Genomic DNA, 15,785 nt, shown 5'->3' with positions numbered 1-15,785 from the left:
TAGCCTTGAGCAAAAAGAAGCCAGGGACAGTGCTCAGGCCCTGAGTTCAAGCCCAGGACTGGCAAAAAAAAAAAGACGACGGTGCACACTGCCTGGAGATGCGACTTTGCACCAGGCACCAGGGCGAAGGTGGAGTCCTCCGACTCGGCTCCGGGTCCCCATCCGGAGGTGCGGCGCTAAGCTCTAACTGCTCGGGAAGCCCGTCCTCCAGAGGGCCTCGGTGCGGGCAGGGGGGCCCCCAGCCTCGGCCCCCCGGGCTCCCGGGCCCACGGCCGTGCAGCCGGGCGGCGCCGCCGCCGCCGTCCGGCCCTCCCCGCCGGCACCGGAAGCCGCGCGAGCTTACGGGGAACCCCTGGGCATCATGGGAAGTGTGGTTCCCTTGCCTCAGTGAGGGCCGGACGCCGAGCGGACGTGCGCAGCGGGGACTTGGCGGAAGGGGCGGGCCCTCTGGCCGGAAGCCGCTGCTCGCCGGGCCCGGTCCATACCGACGCCGAGTGACCGAGCCGGGGACGCCAAGGGGCGCTGTGACCGGGCGCCGGCGGGTGGGAGGACGGACCGGAAGTGCCCGGCGCGGCTGCGGAGTGGTGAGTTCGAGTCTCCCGGCTCTGGCCTGCAGGCCCGGCAGCGGGCGGCCGGAGCCGGCTGCGGGGTCGGGCGGGCCGGGTCGGGCGGCGGCGCGCGGCGCTGCCCGCCCCGGGGCCCGCCGTCGCTCGCGGGCGACGCCGCCGGCGGGTTGGAGGGCGGGTGAGTCGCGCGGCCGGGCCCGCCCGACGCTGCCGCGTGACCCAGGCGGCCGGCGCCTCTCTTCCAGCGCCTGAGCCCTGCCACCCCCGCGGCATGTTCCTGGCGCGCCTGACTTCCCAGCTGGTCAGAGCGGTGCGTGGGACAGGTAAGAGGCCGGGGCGGGGGAGGGGGGCGTGCGGGCACGACCGCCCCCGGGACCCGGCCCGGCCCCCGCCGTAGTGCCTCGCCGTGGGGCGCACACACTTCCAAGTACTGCCAAGGAGTCCTAACCGGGAACCAGGCGCACGCAGGTCTTCCCCTCCATGGTGGGCGTGCTGCCTGGGCCTGCGGGAGGACCCTGCCCCCTCCTGCGCTCTCACCGATAGTGACTGGGTGTTGTTTTCCTTCAGGCTGCCGTCGGCCCTGGCCTCTCTCAGGGGCGCCGGGCAGCCATGCTTGCTGGTCCCCATACAGCTTGCAGACAGCAGGCCCAAGTAGGGCTGCCTCCCTCCCTGGCAAGGGGGCCCAGCTGGAGCCGGAGGAGTTGCTGGTTCCCAGGAAGATGGCCATCAGCCCACTGGAGAGTTGGCTGACTGTGAGATACCTATTCCCCAGACTTGATGCGGGAGCCCCAGTGTCTGGGGCTCCCGCCCACTTGTATGAGTGTCCACCATCTAGCCAGGTGGAGGAGGGAATCTCTCAGGGGGACAAATACACACCTCCGATGCAGTGCAAAAATGTTCTGAAGATCCGCCGTCGGAAGATGAACCACCACAAATACCGTAAACTGGTCAAGAGGTCTCGGTTCCTTCGGCGCAAGGTTCGGGAAGGACGTCTGAAACAGAAGCAGGTGAGTGTGGGCTCCTCCTTGGACCTGGGTTGTGCAGAATGGCTGAGTATACATAGCTTTGTCAAGAACCAGTTGGTGGTCAACCCTTTCGCTTTTGCAGATCAAGTTTGAGAGAGACCTGAAGCGCATCTGGGTGAAGGCAGGCCTGAAGGAAGCCCCTGAGGGATGGCAGACCCCCAAGATCTATGGAAAGAATAAATGAGCCTGGGATCACATTCTCCTGCTCTACCCCATGGATACTAGTTACTTGTTTTAATACGATGTGGGAGAACTCAGTTGTTCCAGGCTGGCCCAGAGCCTCTTCTGCCTGGGTGAGTGCACTTGAGGTAGAGGCCAGCCTCTGGTTTAGGAGCCCAGGGCTGCAGATTGACTACTTGCCTGCCTCATGCTCCAGTTCACCTTCACCCTCTGTCCTGGATATGCTGGGTCTGGAAGAACAACCACCTTGTGGAATTGTCCTGTCTGGTCCCTGTCTGGTCCCACATTCCTGCGGAGTCAGGCCTTGGTGTGTGAAGTGGCAATGTTTCCAGGGGTGGCACTGGGACTAGGGAGTTCCCAGATTAGGTGGAGAAATAATTGTTTTCTGTTTGAGGGGGTTGGGATGGGCTCAGTAGTTAAAGGAAAGGTCCTGAAGTACACGAGGTGCCCTGTAAGTACCATGTCCTCTGAGTGGATATGCTTGTGGTAGTCCTGTCCAGCCACAGGGGCTGTCAGCCTTCCCAAGTTGCCTTCTGGCCTCTGTTGTCTCCTTATGGCTCTGTCTCCCATCCTGGGGTCCTCAGTGGATGGAGGCTGATCCAGAATGGGGCTGGGGATATAGCCTAGTGGCAAGAGTGCCTGCCTCGGATACACGAGGCCCTAGGTTCGATTCCCCAGCACCACATATACAGAAAACGGCCAGAAGCGGTGCTGTGGCTCAAGTGGCAGAGTGCTAGCCTTGAGCGGGAAGAAGCCAGGGACAGTGCTCAGGCCCGGAGTCCAAGGCCCAGGACTGGCCAAAAAACAAAACAAAAAACAGAATGCTATCATGGAGAACTATAAGGTTCAGGGTTGAGGCTTGATGAAGAAGGGTGCTTTCATGGAGGTGAAGAGGCTCGGAGCCGTAGCTTGAGGCAGAGACTCAGGTGATCCCAGGTTGTGGTCTGTTGTGCCCCACTGCCATCCTCCATCTCCTAATAGGAACGCATCACTGAGCACTCTGTGGTAACTGGGCCAGGGGGCACCAGGAATGCCAGATAGCCTTCTCATTCCCCTTGCTCTTTCTGTGTGTCTGTGTGTCTGGTTTTGCCAGTCCTGGGACATGGACTCGGGGCCTGAGCACTGTCCCTGGCTGCCTTTCGCTCAAGGCTAGCACTCTGCCACTCGAGCCACAGCGCCACTTCCTGGTTTTTCCATTTATGGGGCGCTGAGGAATTGGACCCAGGGCTCCATGCATGCAAGGCAAGCGCTCTACTGCTAAGCCACGCTCCCAGCCCCTCACCTCGCCCTTTGACCTGACATCCCAGTTGTGCATTAGGGATTTAGTCATGTCTTGGGGCTCAGGGCTGCAGTCACTTTCATTAGGGTCAAGCCATCTCATCAGGACTAGGGAGGCTTTTTTTTTTTTGCTACAGAAACATGTTGGGTTGGGTGCCAGTGGCTCACACCTATAATCCTAGGTATTCAGGAAGCTGGAATCTGAGGATCATGGTTCAAAGCTAGCCCAGGCAGAAAAGCCTATGAGGCTTATCTCTAACCAGCCCCAAATAAAAAAGCTCAGAGACAGTGCAACAGCACCCAGTCCCTGAGACCCTGAGTTTGAGCCTGAGGACCAGCACAAGAAGGAAGGAACCAATGAACTTGTTCTGCACATTGGGTAGTCTTGGTGTGGCGCCACATGGGAGGGGGGCACACTTAAGTTCCTAGAAGTTTCTAATGCAGAACGTTCCACTGAACACTGTACATGGCTCCAACAGTCAGGGGAGTCCCCATCTTAACTTGGCAATCAGTACCAAGTAAATAAATTAGTAAGCGGTTTTCAAAAGAGCATGGTTCCTTGTGTGAGGCCGAGCCCCCATCCTCACCCCCACTCCCAGGGTGTTAGCAGGGTGAGGCTCACACCTATCTATATGCAGACGGGTTTGGAATCTGCTGCTGCTGCTGATGTAGCTATGGCTGTGCCTGTACTGTGGCCACCAGGGGGCGACAGCTAGGCTCTTGGCAGCTCCTGGACCTTGGTTGATGAGGACCTGAACGGCTGGCAGGAAGCTCCCACACAGGGCCTAGCTGTGGCCCCCTTCCCAGGGCCAGGCTTCCTCCACAGCACACAAGACAGGTCCTTGGGCCAGAGGCTCCGCAGCAGACCCTCCCCTGGGCCGGGCAGAGCACGCCCTCTTGCAGTGGCCTCTGGCTACTGGACAGCTGCTCCTGATATTTCTTCCCAGCCTGGCCATAGGAGCTGTCCTGTGGCTTAGCCCACACTTCCTGTGGGGGAGGAGGAATGGGGGGCCGTGTTAAGCCATCGGGAGCTCCAGTTAAGCAAGGAGGCCCATGTGGAGCCATCCATTTGCCCTGTCTTCAACAGGATGCCAGGCTGGCAGAGTCACTCGCCTTGCGCTTCCTGTAAAACTGGGTCGACTCCAGCCCTTGAGTCCTGCTCTCCCCATTCCCTTGTTTTAGCTTTCAGATAGTGTCTCCTGTTTTTTCCTGGGGTTGGCCTTGGACTTTGATTTTCCTGTGGCAGCCTCAATGGAGGCTGGGATTATAGGTGTATGCCATCCTACTCCGCGTATTTGCCAGCTCCTACTGATTTGTTGAGATGTAGATCTTTAGTGGTTTTCCCCAGGTGGCCTGGGGAAACCTCTAGATCTTCACCTGCTGAGTAGTCAGGTTATCCCCTTCCTGGCCCAGAGCAGGGGTTCTTAGCTGGATCCTAGAAACGTGGAGACAAGGTTTAGTTACAATGGGGGGACAGAATTTTAATCAGGAGGGTGAACTCAAGGCCTGGGCACTGTCCAATGAGCTCTTCTGCTCAAGGCTAGCATTCTACCACTTGGAGCCACAGCACCACTTCTGTTTTTCTGGTGGTTAATTGGGGATAAAAGTCTCATGGCTTTTCCTGCCCAAGCTGGCTTTGAACCTCAGTCCTCAGATCTCAGCCTCCTGAATAGCTGGGATTGATTACAGGTGTGAGCCTCCATGCTTGACTACTGCTCAATCTACAGCACAGAGAATCAGTACCCTGGTGAGGTCCTTACTCCATGCTCCTGGGTTGATGCTTGAGCTACCCCCTCCTGCCAGGCACACCCTGCTTGTGGCTTAGCAGCCTTTGTGCCCAGCCAAGACCTCAGCAGAGAATTGGGGTGTTATTTTTATCCCTGCAGCTCCTCCCAGGCCACAAGAGGCATGCCACTCTTCCCCATGTGGCCTCCTCCCTCCCTGCCTGCCAGCCGGCCGGCCTCAAAAGATACATAGGCCTTCTCCTTGGCTCTGAGCAGAGGCAGGGCGAGCGCAGTAGGGTGGAGGCCTGCTAGGCAGCCTGTGTGATGTGGTGCATTCTCTGCTCTCCTTTACCCTTGGTCTCTGCTAGGGTGGTCAAGGGTTGGGCTCTGCCAAAGCTGGGGAGAGTGGTTTGGGGCAGATGCTGGGGATGTACCTCTTGCGTCCGAGGTTAGGAGCCAGCAGCCTCAATGATGGCTTCCTCATGAGTGTACCCCTGTATCACACCTGGACGCCAGTGCAATAGGTTCTGGCAAGCTAGGCTCTGGGGCCCAACTGGCTTTAGTACTGTGGCCTCATGAGCCCCTCTGAGTCTGTGCTCATTTAAGTGTCTAGGTCTCAAGAGGGGCCTTGGCCAGCCAGCACCCGATGCTTCAATTAGAACACTGCCAGCTCAGAAGCTCCACAAAGGATGCAACATGGCTGTGCAAAGCAGGGCCTCAGCCTCCAGCAAGCCTTTCTCTACTGTCTGGGAGCTGCAGCTAGACCAGGGTAGTCAGCCCCATGTGGAGGAGATCCTGGGAAGAGGAAGCTTGATCCTTTGCTGGAAGAACAGGGTTGGATGGAGGTAGGGGAGTGTCCCCGTGCCACAGCTGAGGCACACGCACACACGCATCCAGCTCCTTGCACTGGCAGAATCAGGCAGCCTCCAGCATGGGGAGCCGTAATTGACTCCTCGAGAGTGGAAGGGACTTGGCACCCCTGGCTCATGCTGCTAATCCTAACCACTCGGGAGACTGATATCTGAGGGTCCCAACTCCAAGCAAGCCTGGGCTGGGAAAGTCCATGAAATTGGTCAAAAAATAAAAGAAAATTAAAAAATGAGCTAGAAATAGAACTCTGGCTCAAGTTGTAGACGCTAACTTTTAGCAAAAAGGCTCAGGGACAGCACCCAGGCCCTGAGTTCAAGCCCCAAGACCAATACAGAAGCTCATGGACTTTCCTGCCCAGGCTGGCTTTGAACCATGATCCTCAGACCTCAGCTTTCTGAGTAGCTAGTATTACAGGCATGAGCCACCAGTGCCTGGCTACCTATTTGTTACTAGAGACAATTTGGGCAATGACATTAATGTGACGTATCCATTGTATTACATAACTTTCATGTAGTTAAGGAAAGCCAAAAGCTTAAAATGGTCATTCAATAAGAATATTTATGCACATAGAAACACATTCATGGAAATAATAGTGCTGAACTGAGGAAGTCTAATACTGGAAAATGAAAGCCTGTCCAGCCTTGCTTTGGCCCTGGCAATCCCTCCCTGACTTACCTGCACTTTGAAGAGGTCAAATATTCCCAGCGGCCTCCTGTTAGGTACTGCAACCTGGACCAAAGCTATCTGGTGATCATCATTTCTCAAAGGTTCCCCAATGGCACCTGATTTTGCCTCCTGAAACTCAGGCCCCAAATTTACAGCATGAAAAACAGCTGTCAAGCTGAAAGCGGTGGTACATGCCTATAATCGCAGCTCCTGCATCTGGCATGAGTTGGTTTAACATGCCTGATTGTTCTCAGAGAGGCTGGCCCGGGCCTGTGTTCTTGTGCTGAGTGTGTGTGTGTGTGTGTGTGTGTGTGTGTGTGTGTGTGTGTGCAGGCCATCTGATTCAGGTGCAAGCACACCCAGGCTCTGACTGGGTCCTCTGGGACTGTCTGGCAGCCAATAGGACTGTGGGGAGGACTCTTCAACCAGTAGAGAGACCCTGTCTGTGGGGAGGACTCCTCACCTGGAAGGAGGCCTTCTGTGTGGAGGACTCCTCACCTGGAAGGAGGCCCTCTCCTAGGGGGAGGACTCCTCACCCAGGAGGGAGGCCCTCTACTGTGGGGAGGACTCCTCACCCAGGAGGGTGGCCCTCTCTGTGGGGAGGACTCCTCACCCAGGAGGGAGGCCCTCTCTGTGGGGAGGACTCCTCATTTGGAGGGAGGCCATCTCTGTGGGGAGGACTCCTCACCCAGGAGGGAGGCCCTCTACTGTGGGGAGGATTCCTCACCCAGGAGGGAGGCCCTCTCTGTGGGGAGGACTCCTCATTTGGAGGGAGGCCATCTCTGTGGGGAGGACTCATCATCCAGAGAGAGGCCCTCTCTTTGGGGAGGACTCCTCACCCAGGAGGGAGGCCCTCTCTGTGTGGAGGACTCCTCACCCAGGAGGGAGGCCCTCTCCTGGGGGGAGGACTCCTCATCCTCATCCAGAGGGAGGGTCTCTCTGTGGGGAGGACTCCTCACCCGGGAGGGAGGACTCCTCATCCTCATCCAGAGGGAGGCCCTCTCTGTGGGGAGGAGCACACCTGTACACAGTCTCTTCAGTCTGTCTCAAGAAGAGCCCATTTCTGATCCAAGCCAGTAAGGTAGTGCCATGGGCAACAGAAACCTCGGAAACCAACGAGGGTGGAAAGCTCAGGTTAACCTGTTATGCTATAAGCAATGTCCAGAAGAAAGGGTGTGTGTGGCATATTTCCCAAGAATTCAGTCCAGGGCCCCAGGTCTGTGGCCCACACCTGTAATCCTAGCCACTTGCGAGGCTGAGAGGTGAGGACTGCAGTTCAAAGCCAGCTTAGACAGAAAAGTCTATTAGACTCTGATCTCTAATGAACCACCAGAAAACTGGAAGGGGAGGTGTGGCTCAAGTAGTAACAAGTGTCTACCTTGAGCGAAAAAGCTAAGCAAGAACAAGTGGCCCTAGGCTCACACACACAGAAAAGAATATGAGTTGGGTGGACATTGGAACATACTCAAGGGCTGTTGGCTTACCTCATGACTCTTCTGTCACCAACTCCTGAGGGCGCTTAGATGCCAAGACAAAGCCTGAGTGCTGGGCGGCCACAATCTCCACACCTGAGACCAGCCATGAACAATGGGTGAGGAGTCTGCTGGATGACATCACAGGGTGTGGCTGCTGTACTCAGGCCGCCTCCAGAGGCTCCGTGCTCCTTTTCCGACCCACCGGCAGGACCTCCCCATAGCCCTGGCAGGGTGCGGGGGCTCTGTCGGCCTGCCTCAGCTCCCTGAGTGCAGGGATTACAGGGATGAGTCCCACTCCTGGCCTTGAACACGCCTTTTCACTTTCCCCTGGTAGGGACTTCACGTATAGGGGAGCTCTAAATATGGCTATCGTAAATGTATTCTGAGACGCAGATATATATAGGGTTTTTTGTTCGTTTGCCAGTCCTGGGGCTTGAACTCAGGGCCTGAGCATTGTCCCTGGCTTCTTTTTTGCTCAAGGCTAGCACTCTGCCACTTAAGCCACAGCGCCACTTCCTGCTTTTTCCATGTATGTGATACTGAGGAATCAAACCCAGGGTTTCACGTATACAAGGCAAGCACTCTACCAGTAGGCCATATTCCCAGTCCACATATAGAGTTTTTTGTTTTGTTTTTTGGTTGGTTGTGGGGCTTGAACTTAGGGCCTGGACACTGCCCCTAAGCCTCTTTGTATTCAAGGCTGGTGCTCTATCACTTAAGCCACAGCCCCACTTCCGGTTTTTAAGTGGTTAATTGTAGATCAGAGTCTCATGGACTTTCCTGCCTGGCCTGGCTTCAAATTACAGTCCTTAGATCTCAGCATCCCAAGTAGCTAGGATTACAGGCATGAGCCACAGGAGCCTGGCTTTTTGTTTTATGTATCTATGTATGTATTTGTGTGGCACTAGGGATTGAGATTAGGCTACCACTCTACCACTTGAGCCCTTTTCTTCTGTTTGTTTTTCAGGTTAGGGTCTCTGCTACCTTTGCCCAGGTAACTTTGACTGAGTTCCTCTACCTCTACTTCCCCAGGCAGCCCCAGCCGAGGTAGTGGGGTCACTTGAGCCAGCCTGCCTAGAGTGGTACACACCCCTACTCCCAGCCCTCTAGAGGCTGAGGCAGTAGGATTGAGAGCTCCAGGCAAATCCCAGGGCAGGGGTCGGTGTCCTTTTAGCATTGTGTCCCCAGTGTATAGGGTAACTCACCAAATTCAGATCTTTATGATGAGCAGCTCCGTGTGAGCACTGTATTCTGATTGTATTATTTCTTATGTGACCATTGTAGGGAAATGGGGGGGGGGGGCGGTGCGGGGGAGAGTGTGTCTGGGCCTGTGGTTTTTCTTCCCAGTGAGCCGAACTGCCTGGAATGTCCGGAGTCACCAGGAATCAGAGCCAACCCTGGATTCTCAGTTTTTGAGCCCAGTGGGCTGGCTTACCCCTTGTCCCTATACGCCCCTAGGAGAAGAGGAGGTGGGTCCGGGGCTCCGGGCTGACTTGGCCAGAGCACTATAAGGTCTGTGGTTTTGTCCTGGCCTTCCTCTTCCTGAAGGAGCAAAGATGCTAGGTGGTGGTGAGGAGAAGGGCTGCAAGCAGCCGAGGGAAGGAGCTCCGCAAGCCAGGCCAGGAAGGAGCAGGGGGGGGCTCAGGTCCTGTGTTCTCATCTGGGCTACTTCCTGCTACAGATGGCCCATCTTGGATTTGCTGGCCTGAAACAGAGGACAAGATGGTAGGGGAGAGGGGTTCATCTGGGCCCATGTGGCTCTTGCAGGCATTGGCTTCTGGCCTGTCTGTGTCTTGCAAGATGACTGCTGGGGTCTGCAATGGAGGCTGCTGGGGCAAGCAGGGCTGAGGCTGGGAACCCACAGCGGGAGGACCTGGGAAGGGCTTAGCGAGTGTGCCTGAGCCCCCGTCAGAGGTGTGGACCAGGGGTCTCAGGCTTCTTCTAGCTCAAGCCGACTTCCCTCTCAGCCTTGCACTCGAAGCCAGGCCCCTTCTCAGCTTAGAGAGCCAGGTGCTGGGCCATCTCTGCCTCCTTCCATCATGACCTAGCTACCCTTCCTCGGTAGGGGACAGAACAGTGGGGAGGGCTAGTTTCAACAGCCCTGGAATCCAAGTCCAGGGCCAGACAGCTGAGGATGACCCAGGGCAGGGTGGAGACATTGTCTTGAGGGCGGCCCTGTCCTAATGGAAACCAGTTAGAAAAACAAGTGGAGAGGCCAGGAGAGGCGGTGGAGGGCTGCTGGGCAGGGCTTGTTTTTCCAGAAGGAAAGGCCCAGGCAGGAATTAGGGGGTAGGGGGTAGGCTCCCAAGGTCCAGCTCTACCAGGCTTGAATCCTGGAGAACACAAGTCAGTTAAGTTCCGAGGGGCTTCCTGTGTTCTGGCATGGTCCTCCCTCCTGCCCCACCCCCCACTGCCGCTGGGGGGTCAGACTCCAGTGTGGGGAGCCATGGGCTAGGCTGGGCTTCTGATTCTGACAGGTCTGAGGACTTGACGGGGCAGAGTTCCAGGGTGAGGACCCCCAGGGATGGGGCCTGTAACAATCACTCCATCCAAATGGACAGGCATTCCACTGAGGGCTTGTGTGGTTGTTTAGATTTCCCTTTTTCTTTCTTGTCCTGAGGTTTGCTTAACTACCAGGGATGGATTGGCACACAGCGCCTGCTCTGTGATTTCACATTTGTTTATGTGACTTTGTAAATTTTCCCAGAGCTTCAAAGTTGTACTTTCTGGTGTGTGTGTGTGTGTGTCTGTCCGTCCAATTCTCCCTTCCCCCAGGTGGGGGTCTCTGAGAGCCCAGTCACCCAGGTCAGGTTTCAGGATTTCTGAAGCTCTGCCCGCTGGTGGGCAGCTCCAGTGGCCTGGCAGAGCTACCCACCCACTGGCCCAGTGCCCAAGGCCCCTACCCCCACCTCCCTGGCTGGGTACGCTTGATCCTGAAGAGGACTAGGTAGCCTTGTCCATCCCCCCAGGGCTCCCAGGAAGGGGGTGCTTTGGTCTCCCTCAGAGAAGGTTCCAGAGCTGGGAGAATGGCTCGGCCTGTGGGGAGGACACAAGCGGTGAGGGGCGGTGTTCTATGCCGGAGGCGTGGGTGGGTTGCCACAGGCCTTTCACCCCGGGGGTCCTTCCTGCTGGAAGTCTCACTCCCCCACCTTCCAGAGGGGCGGGGCTCTCCAATGGCGAGGTGGTAACCCAGGTCAGGTTTTTGAGACTCTAGGCTTTGTCCGTCGGTGGGCCTAAAAGAAGCTGCCAGTAGCTGGTCCTGGTGCCCAGGGCCCCCACCCTCGCCTCCCCGGCCTTGTCATTCCACCAAGGACCGGGCTACTGTGCCTGCCCAGGACTGACCCACCGCCCGTCCCGGGGCAGAGTGGCTAAAGAGCACCTCCCTCCCCATCAGGCCAGCCAAGGATGGGGGGAGCCAAGGGGCCGGAGCAGTGGAGTGGGCGGGGTGCAGTCTCAGGGCTCCGTGATGTCAGCGGTACTGGGAAGGGGAGGAGGGTCGGCTGTTTTTCTGGAGAGTTAGGAGCTGGAGTGAGACAAAGCACCGGGCAGAAGCGCAGCCAGGCGCCGGGCCGGCACCATGCAGCTCTGGCCCCGCATTCTGCTGTGGAAACTGGTGCTTCTGCAGAGTGAGTGGGGGAGGGTGGGCCTGGGAGAGGGTTGGGGGCACACCCGCCCGTCTGAGCTCGGGGTGGGAGGGATGGGGTGCCCCTGCGGGGGAGGGAGACAGTGCCGGCCGTGTCACAAAGCACAGTTCAGGGGGGCAGGGGCTGAAGCCTCAGGTAAACTGACAGCTCTCCCTCTGAAGAGTGCCCAGGGAGCCGAGAAGAGCTGGAGGGTGCCAGTGCCTCCTGGAGGGCCCTCCTTCCCGGCGTGCTGGGCCAGCTGCTCAGGTCGCCCCCCCCCCCCCCGCGGATGGGGGGACAGGAAGCGAGAGAGTCCGAAGGTAGCCTGAGCACTGGGGCTCGCAGTCTGTTCCCGCCCTCCTTCCAGGCCTACGGGCCCGCCCGCCCTGGCCGGCCTGCTGACCCGACACATTCCTCCAGAGGCTCCGGGCACTCCGCCACTTCGCAGCAGAACTCGGGCCTAGCGCGGCTGATAGGGCTCGCTCCCCATGCCTGCCATGGGGAGGGGGGAGAGGGCTGTAGGCCCCTCTCGGTGAGGAAGGCAGACCGCTCTTCTTGGAGCCCTGGGTGTGAGGGACTAAGGGGCTCCCTACAAGGGCACCGGCTGCCTCTGGACCGGGCTGTGCAAGCCACAGAGCCAGTGTCCTGGCCGGCTGGGCGTGCTCTGAGTGGACTTGGTGCAGGGGGTGCAGTGATGTGGCCACTGAAGAGTGGCCCCCGTGGCCCAGGAAACAGGAACCCTGGCTTTCCACTTGAGCGCTGTCCCCACAGCCAGGAAGCCAGGAAAGAAGGCCGTGTGGCCCAGGTCCTGGCCTCCCCGACGTCACCTACCACCTGTTCAGTGGTCATTACTGCAGTAAAGTTGCCATCCCTGCAGAGGGCCCCCGAGGGCCAGTGGCCTCCAGCGGACGTTGGCTGGGGTGCACAGGCTCCTCTCAGCCTTACCCTTCCTCTCCTTTCAGGCTCTGCGGTCCTCCTGTCCGCAGGTAGGTAACCCGCGGCTCCCCGGGGCCTCCTCCAGCGGCTCTTTCATCTTGCCAGTGGCCCACACCTGTGCCGGGGGGGGGGGGGGCCCCACTGACATCCCCTTCCGTACCAGGGCCCGCAGGGCCTCCCCCAGCCGGCAGCGGCGGGCAGCGGCGGCGGCGGCAGCTCGGTGGTGTCGGAGTCAGCGGTGAGCTGGGCCGCGGGGGCCCAGGCGGTGCTGCGTTGCCAGAGCCCGCGCATGGTGTGGACCCAGGACCGGCTGCACGACCGCCAGCGCGTGGTCCACTGGGACCTCAGCGGGGGGCCCGGCGCCCCGGGCCGCCGCCTGGTGGACATGTACTCGGCGGGCGAGCAGCGCGTGTACCAGCCCGGCGACCACGGCCGCCTCCAGCTGTCCCCCTCCGCCTTCCACGACGGCAACTTCTCCCTGCTCATCCGCAGTATGGGGGTCCAGGGCCGAGGCCGGGGGGGGGGGGTGTGCGGCGCCGGGGGTGGGGGGTGTGGGCGGGGGGGCGCCGGGGGTGGAGGGGGTGCGGGGGGACGCCGGGCGGCGGGCGTGGGCGGAGGGGGGCGCCGGGGGTGGGTGGAGGGGGTGCGGGGGGACGCCGGGCGGCGGGCGTGGGCGGGGGGGGCGGCGGGGGCGCCGGGGCCGGGTCTGTGGGCAGAGCTCACGCTGAGCTCCTCCCTCCCCCCCGCGGCCCGCAGCGGTCGAGGACGGCGACGCGGGGCTGTACACCTGCAACCTGCACCACCATTACTGTCACCTGTACGAGAGCTTGGCCATCCGCCTGGAGGTCACCGACGACCGTGAGTGCGCCGCGCCCCGCCGCGCCCCGCCGCGCCCCGTCCCCGCCCCGCGCGGGCGCTGAGTGCCCGCCCCCCCTCCCGCCCCGCAGCCCGCGAGGCGCGCGCCTACTGGGACGGCGAGAAGGAGGTGCTGGCCGCCGCCCGCGGCGCGCCCGCCCTGCTGACCTGCGTGAACCGGGCGCACGTGTGGAGACCGACCGGCACCTGGAGGAGGCGCAGCAGGTGGTGCACTGGGACCGGCAGCCGCCCGGGGTGCCGCACGACCGCGCCGACCGCCTGCTCGACCTGTACGCGTCCGGGGAGCGCCGCGCCTACGGGCCGCCCTTCCTGCGGGACCGCGCGGCCGTGCGCCCCGACGCCTTCGCGCGCGGCGACTTCTCGCTGCGCATCGGCCCCCTGGAGCCCGCGGACGAGGGCACCTACTCCTGCCACCTGCACCACCACTACTGCGGCCTGCACGAGCGCCGCATCTTCCACCTGCGCGTCAGCGAGCCGGCCGCGGAGCCGCCGCGCGACTCGCCCGGCAACGGCTCCAGCCCCGACGGCGTCCCGGGCCCAGGTGCGCGCGCCGCCCCGGCCGCCCCGGCCCCCCGCCGGCCCCTCCCCTCCCCCCCTCCCCCCCCCCCCCCCCGCGCCCTCACGCTGCCCGCTTTCCTTCCCGCAGATCCCACCCTGGCGCGCGGCCGCAGCGTCATCAACGTCATCGTCCCCGAGGGCCGGGCCCACTTCTTCCAGCAGCTGGGCTACGTGCTGGCCACGCTGCTGCTCTTCATCCTTCTGCTCATCACCGTGGTCCTGGCCACCCGCCAGCGCCGCCGCGGGGGTGAGGCCGGGCATCCCAGGAAGCGGGGCGCTAGGGCGGGGGACCCACGGGAAAGCCTCGGCGGGGGCCGGGCTTTCCCTAAGACATGTCTCCCTGCACAGGCTGTGAACACTCAGACAAGCGGTCAGGAAAGGCAGAGGGGTGAGTGTCCCCTAACGACCCTCCTGCCCTGCCCTGCCCTGCCCTGCCCTACACCCCTCTAAACTGCCACCTGCCCCTCCCAGGAAGGACACGAAGGTGGCAGAGTTTTCTGTGGCCACAGGGCACCAGCCTCCTTACAGGACTGAGGACATCCAGCTAGGTAGGGGTGTGGGGGACACCAAGACCCAGAGCACCCTACCCATTCCAGGACCCTGCAGGTCTCTGAGCAGGATCTTACCATCTTCCCTTGCTCTAGATTACAAAAACAACATCTTGAAGGAGAGGGCAGAGCTGGCTCACAGTCCCTTGTCTACCAAGAATATCGATTTGGACAAAGGTGAGCCCTGGAAAGGAAAGGAGACCCTACCCCCCGCCTCCACCCCCAGCTCAGCCCATCCCAGAGTTGGTCCATAGCAACTCTCCCCAGCCCCAGGACCTCTGCTCAGAAATCTCCTGCTGAAGATCTGCCCTGAGTTTCCCACTGGAACTAAGGGGCAGAGGTTTTATGCAGCCATATCCTTGGATTCCAGAGTTCAGAAAGGAGTACTGTAAATAGAGGGCTCTTGGGCTCCTGGCTGGGCCAGCAGCTCTGCCCCAGAGGACTTCGGCCCATCCTCACGGAGGCCCTCCCAGATCCCTCTCAGCGGCTGGCCCCGCTTCTCCTGGAACTCGCCTGGACTGGTGGAGTTGTTGCCGACATTCGGTTCTCCCAGGAGCCACCCTCATCTTTCAGAACAGCTGTGGGTGCCTATGGACTCTGCCACAGTGTGGCTGCTGCCTTCCTGTCACCCGTGCCCAACTAGTGGCCCTGCTCCAGTTTTGGCACAGCCAAGAGCCTAATAATGTCCACTAATCCCTCAGGCCCTCCAGATCTCTGCTTGCTAGAGGGAGCAAGATACAGGGTTAGGCAGGACCGGAAGCCCAAACCCAGTCTCAGACCCGCCATCCCTTCTGCAGGGGAACCCCCCAGGGGCCTTCTAGATTGCACAGTGCATACGTCAGAGGCAAAGACCAGCTGCCCTCTGTCCTGTAAGGGCACTGAGGATTCACTCATAGGTCTTCCTTGGACAGCAGGGGCTGCCTTTCCCTTTCTCTGCTTTTAGCCCATCTGCAGCAAATTTTCTTAAGAGCTTCCCCCCACAGTCACTGAACTCTATATGACTTTTGGCCCTGATACCTATCCCTGGATGAAATCATTTGGCCAAACAGATTTGGCTGAGGTCGAGGTAGGAGGTGCTATAGAAGGTTCTTGGTAGCCTGTGCTACCTGTGCGCCTGCTGGGAGAATCGGCACATCACAATAAAGCCCATATCTGATTTTACACTTGGCCCCAGGTGTGCCTCTGCAACTCTTTTACTCTCTGGAGGTGGCGGGGGCAAGTTTGGGCCTTGGGAATTCCTTCCTGAAGGTGGCTTCATCCAAAGTGCCATGGTTCTTCCTCATCTCCTTGAATGAAGGTCTGGATCGTTTTAGAATCTGGTGTCATGGGAAGGGGACACAGCAGCCAGTAAGGAAGGGGTTTCAGTTTCTTTTCTGGATGTTTATTTGGTCATGGGGAAGGGGAAGCATATAAAGACAGAGCACGATGACTGTTGGCTCTGTCCTCTGAGCAGAGCCAAG

General features: G+C 59.8%; 2 protein-coding genes across 2 annotated transcripts; both read left to right on the top strand.

Moving 5' to 3' along the window:
• The first annotated feature begins 456 nt into the window (after nucleotides 1–456).
• On the top strand, nucleotides 457–1,850 carry Aurkaip1 (aurora kinase A interacting protein 1). The gene is made up of 4 exons (XM_048350070.1): nucleotides 457–584; nucleotides 812–889; nucleotides 1,134–1,573; nucleotides 1,674–1,850. Exons 2-4 carry the CDS (start codon nucleotides 838–840, stop codon nucleotides 1,773–1,775), a joined length of 594 nt encoding a protein of 197 aa, XP_048206027.1. The 5' UTR covers nucleotides 457–584; nucleotides 812–837; the 3' UTR covers nucleotides 1,776–1,850.
• Nucleotides 1,851–10,863: 9,013 nt separating this feature from the next.
• Mxra8 (matrix remodeling associated 8) lies at nucleotides 10,864–15,493 on the top strand. Its single transcript, XM_048350069.1, has 10 exons — nucleotides 10,864–11,410; nucleotides 12,370–12,393; nucleotides 12,507–12,834; nucleotides 13,100–13,201; nucleotides 13,291–13,760; nucleotides 13,866–14,024; nucleotides 14,126–14,165; nucleotides 14,249–14,325; nucleotides 14,422–14,502; nucleotides 14,696–15,493. The coding sequence occupies exons 1-10, from the start codon at nucleotides 11,362–11,364 to the stop codon at nucleotides 14,719–14,721; spliced, it is 1,356 nt and encodes a 451-aa protein (XP_048206026.1). The 5' UTR covers nucleotides 10,864–11,361; the 3' UTR covers nucleotides 14,722–15,493.
• Nucleotides 15,494–15,785: the final 292 nt, after the last annotated feature.

This window comes from Perognathus longimembris, chromosome 7, assembly GCF_023159225.1.
Source record: "Perognathus longimembris pacificus isolate PPM17 chromosome 7, ASM2315922v1, whole genome shotgun sequence".
In the NCBI taxonomy this organism is placed as follows: Eukaryota; Metazoa; Chordata; class Mammalia; order Rodentia; family Heteromyidae; genus Perognathus; species Perognathus longimembris.
This window is presented reverse-complemented; position numbering and strand designations above follow the sequence as displayed.

Coding starts and splice junctions, on each gene's coding strand:
- Aurkaip1 (XM_048350070.1), top strand. CDS start 838: ATGTTCCTGGCGCGCCTGACTTCCCAGCTGGTCAGAGCGGTGCGTGGG. Junction 890..1,133: donor CAGAGCGGTGCGTGGGACAG/GTAAGAGGCCGG, acceptor GTTTTCCTTCAG/GCTGCCGTCGGCCCTGGCCT. Junction 1,574..1,673: donor GACGTCTGAAACAGAAGCAG/GTGAGTGTGGGC, acceptor TCGCTTTTGCAG/ATCAAGTTTGAGAGAGACCT.
- Mxra8 (XM_048350069.1), top strand. CDS start 11,362: ATGCAGCTCTGGCCCCGCATTCTGCTGTGGAAACTGGTGCTTCTGCAG. Junction 13,761..13,865: donor CGACGGCGTCCCGGGCCCAG/GTGCGCGCGCCG, acceptor TCCTTCCCGCAG/ATCCCACCCTGGCGCGCGGC. Junction 14,503..14,695: donor GAATATCGATTTGGACAAAG/GTGAGCCCTGGA, acceptor CTTGGATTCCAG/AGTTCAGAAAGGAGTACTGT.